The following is a 5,000-nucleotide window of genomic DNA, read 5'->3' as shown; positions in this document are numbered from 1 at the left end:
ATAGTATTCCCGACAGTTGTCGTGCTCGGCCTAAATATAAAAATTGTATCCTACGTCAGAATCGGCTACTGGATACTCTCACACAAAAAAATATTTATGTTGCCGTTCATACTTTTAGTAAATATTAAATTTAACATTTTCAGCTTAATTTCAGTTATACGTCTGTTTTATTCCACCTACTTTGTAATTGTACTCCCTGTCATTTTAATATTATATGTTGATGTTCGTGTATCTGTTTTCTTTATTGTTGTCTCAAACTCTATTATAGAATCTTTTATTTTTCCTACCCGCCTCGATTAGCTGAGCTATTTTTGCGGGTAAGGATCAATGAAAGATGTGCAAAAGGTGAATGTATAATAAACTTTAACTAAATTTAATTTTAGCTACGCAGCTATTTTTACAGAGCCACCTTATTGGCCAGTTGTAATGGCGTAATCAAAATTTAAATATGCGCGGTTTTGGGAACGAGACCTTAGTTTTGTGAAACTAAAAATATATTTTTAAAAAAAACTATAATGGGGCATGGGGATCCATTCTCCACTGTAATTATTTCTTAAATTTGTGATTGTTTGACGCCCCCTCTGTTAAAATCCTTTAAAAGTTAGGAACTTTTCGCAGCTTGTCTCGTTTGTTCACCGTTGTTGGTGGCAGCATCACTGAAGTAAAACGCACAAGCTCGAACTTGTCAATCCATCGATTCTCTCGCTGTTAACTTTCTGAATCTTCTCTCTGCTTTCATATAAATGGCAATTCTAAGTTGGTGTCATGTACTGTTCACTGAAGGGAAGGTTGGTTTTGGTGGATGGCTTGGAGTGCAATTGGAAAAAAACGAAACACGTTCGACATTTGGAACATGAAAGCTTACAGAGCTAGCTTTTGTGAAAGATGAATGTTTTGAAGTACGGAAGAGCTAAGGTTTGTAGGACCGTATGAAAGTACATTCAGTCGTTAGCCTGAAGTCACTTCCAACTTTGATGTACGCGTTTTGCGCAAATCCTTGCTTTAATAAGTCGTAAGCGTGAAGGTTTGAAAACATTGATTTTTTTTTTTATGACTGACAAAGGAAGGGGACATTGTTGCCCTCCGATCACATGGCTGAATGAAAACCATAATTTAGCTCCAATCATTTGTGACTGTACCTGAAGCAGCACTATTTACAACGCAGTAGAGGGAAGCGGAACTAGTAGCTAAAAAAATTTATATGTAGGTAGAGGTGGTTGGTGATCATAATTATTGGAGGATCAGGAGGGATCGGAGCTTATAACTTGCCCATTTTGGCAACGGGGCATTACGTAATATTTCGCTAATATTCGTACTTAATATTTCTTGTAATATTTCTGAATTATTTCCCACTCCTGATAATTCTTGCGCACCCTCTTATTTAAGCAGGCTCTATGTACGTGTCGTGTAAGTGACATTTGCAGGCTAAATGGGTCTAATCCTTCCCCGCCACTGTGAAAAAATAAATGAGACAGTCATCTTTGGAATGGATCACAGGTGTCTCAATTATTTTTCTTTTTCACATTTTCAGACACCTTTCTATCTGGATAACAGCCCGCTATGCTAGAGGAATGTGTTTTTGTAACTGCAGGTAAGATAGTAAGACAAGAAAAGAAGAAAAAAAAAACTTTCAGCTCTCTGCTACTTCTTTATTGATGCTCTGATTCCTTGAAAATCAATATTATTATCAAGCATTCTCTAGGATAGTCGAGTTCTCAGCGTTCCTTGGACACCCTGCAAGAAAAAGACCACAGCCGGTTTGAATTCCCATCCTTTGGTGCCTATGTCTTAATGATCGTTATGATATTGTAAATATAACCAAATCGTTATTCACATGCAAACCGTGCAGGGCATGTGTCGGACATTTAACAATTCGTTCCAGATGAAACCGTTTACACTGCCATCTCACACGGAGTTAGATTTAAAGATCTTCGTCCTTTGAGGGAATATGATCACTACAGGGAAGCGGTTGAGAAATTTGAACAACTAACCGAATTTTCTTTAGAAATCGTTTACACTGACACTGGAAATATACGGCAACCACGCCCCTAGGGTTTTCTTTGGTTCAACATGGCGACTAGGCTTTCAACATGAGCCGTAATGTTTAAATAAAGCTGAGTAGACCATGGGGATGTGGTTGAATTTGTGAGATCCATTTAAAAAGAATAAATAAAGGGCGGCTAAAACACCGCTACCCGGAAAAGAAAAATAAAATAAAATAGAACAAAACAGGAAAAGTGAAAAAGATGCGGAAGTTTATAAGGCGGCGCTTGGTTTCAAGAGGTCTTCAGGCCCAATTTGTAACTGTAATAAGCCACTTCAGAAAATACCATAATATTCTTTGTTTGTCCCCCCAAATTTTGCATATGCATTGTTTCCAGTTTCTCTTGGGACTTACAATCGTCCCAAGAGGAAACAAAAACAATGCTCATGCAAAATTTGAGGGGACAAACAAAGACTAGTATGGTATTTTCCGAAATGGCCTCTTGGACTCCATGGTCGGACAGGCATGGATTCCTTGATGCTTATTGATTTTTTTATTGGCTCAATCCAAAAGTCGGTAAAGTGCGTCATAATCAAAACAAGTAGCAGTTTCCACTTCCATAAATTGACTGATGATGAATCTTGCGTTTGGGATCCCCAGTACTTGCCGAAAAGGTGACTAATTTGATCAACTTCTGTATCCTGAATCGTTCATTGCCGTCTGAATGGAAGCAAGCGCGCCTTACTCCTGTCTTCAAACGGGGAGTTGACACAGACAAAGCAAACTACCGCCCTGTCTCAATATTAACTTCGCTATCTAAAGTGTTTGAGAAAGTCATTTACGACCAAACTTGGAATGCATTTCATAACGTTTTGTCTTCTAACTTATCTGGATTTATGAAAACTCACTCTTGCTGCACTGCATCGCTAAAAATGATGGAAGATTGGAGGAGCAGTATCGATAACAAGGAAGCTGTAGCGGCGGTCGCTGTGGACTTGAGCAAAGCGTTTGACGCCATAGACCATAGCCTTCTGCTCGCGAAGTTGAAGGCCTATGGCTTTTCTACACGTGCCTTGGAACTGATGTCCACCTACCTGCTAGGTCGTCAACAATGTGTCAGATTAGATGGCGTATGCTCTGACTTCAAAACAGTTAAATCTGGCGTTCCTCAAGGTTCACTATTGGGTCCGTTGTTGTTCAACATATTCATTAATGATTTGAATTTTTGTGTTCCTAATGTCTCATTGCGGCTGTACGCTGACGACACGACTGCCTACCTGTCAGATGTATCTCCCACCATTCTAGAATTTTCCTTCAACAAGGATCTCCAGGCTCTTTCGTCGTGGTTTGAGTCCAACTATTTAACAGTGAACTGTGCTAAGACTCAAGCATTATCTGTCGGACCCTGTGCCTATAATTATTCTTTATTTCTTAATAATGCTCAAATAGAATTTTTCCGATCTATTAAGATTCTTGGAGTAACTTTAGACAAGGACTTATCCTATAAAGAACACATATCAGATCAACTAAAGAAAGCCTGTGCCAAGGCTTCTGCTCTGAGAAGAATAAGGCGTTTTCTTCCTCATGATGCAATGATAAAACTTTATAAAGCATTTATATTACCTCATCTCGAATACTGTGGTCCTTTGTTTGTAGGCATAGGTACGGGTCAACGCAAACGTCTCGAAGATGGCAACTGTTATATTTTGAGAACATTAATCGGGCACAACAAGTCAATGTCATACGATGAACTGCTCACTGCGGCTAGCATGACATCTTTATATTGTAGGCGCTTACATCAGGCGTTAATACTTCTTTTTAAATGTCTAAATGGTACGGGTCCTACATATATTGCTAGCCTTTTTAAATACAGGCATACACCGTATAGGCTAAGAGGAGAGGGCTTGAATTTGGAATTACCTAAATTTAATTGTAAATTTAAGAAGAATTCTGTCACTTATTCATTAACTAAGTTATGGAACAGGTTGCCTTCTCATGTGCGTCTTTCAAGTGATTCTAGTGACTTCAGAAGTAAATTGCAGGATTGCAGTTTTTTAGAACGTGTCTTATGGTGTACAATCGTAGCTTTTAACTGCTTTTAGAACGAGTTTTAGAGTTTTCCAAGTCACGTTTTTAGTATGTGGCTTTTTATTGTTCTTAGAATTGAATTGTATTATATGGCTGTAATTATTATAGATTTTATTTATACACGTTCGTATTTTGAACGAGTTTTATAGCTCTTGATTGATTGATTGATTGGTTGGCCAATATAGAGATCCATTGTATCCCTTGGCATTTGATTGGTTAGTATTAGAAAAGTAAACAGATTAAAAATTGACAGTTGACCAATTTAAAGGAAATTCCATGTTAAGCGAAGATTGGATTAGGAGGAAGCCACATAATTGTGATAATCATTTATAAAATAAGTTTGAAGAAGAACTTTAAACGAGAGTTGCCATTTTATTTCAAGAGAAGGAAGGAATGCTGAGAACAAAATTACTGTTACCTCCAACCTTCTTTAAACGTCGGTATTTCGATAGACGAAATTCGTGTAAGGTCCACCCACACCAGACCAGCAATTGTCAGATGGACCATGCTTATTATACTGCGTGTCCGCTGAAGCCCCCCAGCACTCTCCGTAGTATTGAATGGCGAAGTAATACTTCCTGAAACGGTCAAAAGGATTCGGGAAACTAGAACTTACTTTTAAACAACAACTGAGACAAGCTTAATTATACCGAAACTGTCTGAATGCTGAAGAGCATTGCAAATCTCCTTCGTTTTATATTAGCATGCCAGAAAAATCTGAATGCAATTAGTTGTCATATCTCTAATCAATTAATCAATTAAGAGTGTGGGAGAGGCGAAGTATCTGGGCGCGTACAACAAAGAAGGAGGCAGTGTAGCCCAGTGGTTAGAGCACTTACCTTGAGATCCGGAGATTCCGGGTTCAAGACCCACTCTGACCACTGGATGAATTTGATTCTGCTAGTCCCTGGTTCAACTTCCCAGCTGC

General features: G+C 38.6%; 2 protein-coding genes across 5 annotated transcripts in view; one reads left to right on the top strand and one right to left on the bottom strand.

The window, feature by feature from the left end:
- Positions 1–5,000, top strand: part of LOC138038315 (striated muscle preferentially expressed protein kinase-like) — a 390,347-nt gene that overhangs the window by 123,381 nt on the left and 261,966 nt on the right. The gene's annotated exons all lie outside the window — the stretch shown is intronic.
- LOC138038112 (uncharacterized) overlaps positions 1,636–5,000 on the bottom strand; it is a 41,583-nt gene continuing 38,218 nt past the window's right edge. For all 4 annotated transcript variants that reach the window (XM_068883952.1, XM_068883943.1, XM_068883936.1 and 1 more), the window contains 2 exons: positions 4,491–4,650; positions 1,636–1,734 (listed from right to left, as the gene is read on the bottom strand). In XM_068883952.1, coding sequence (XP_068740053.1) covers positions 4,503–4,650 — 148 coding nt within the window. In that variant the 3' untranslated portion in view covers positions 1,636–1,734; positions 4,491–4,502. The remainder of the gene's footprint in view (positions 1,735–4,490; positions 4,651–5,000) is intronic.

Source organism: Montipora capricornis, chromosome 1, assembly GCF_036669925.1.
Source record: "Montipora capricornis isolate CH-2021 chromosome 1, ASM3666992v2, whole genome shotgun sequence".
NCBI classification, from domain to species: Eukaryota; Metazoa; Cnidaria; class Anthozoa; order Scleractinia; family Acroporidae; genus Montipora; species Montipora capricornis.
Note: the sequence above shows the minus strand (reverse complement) of the source record. Positions and strands in the feature narration are given on the sequence as shown.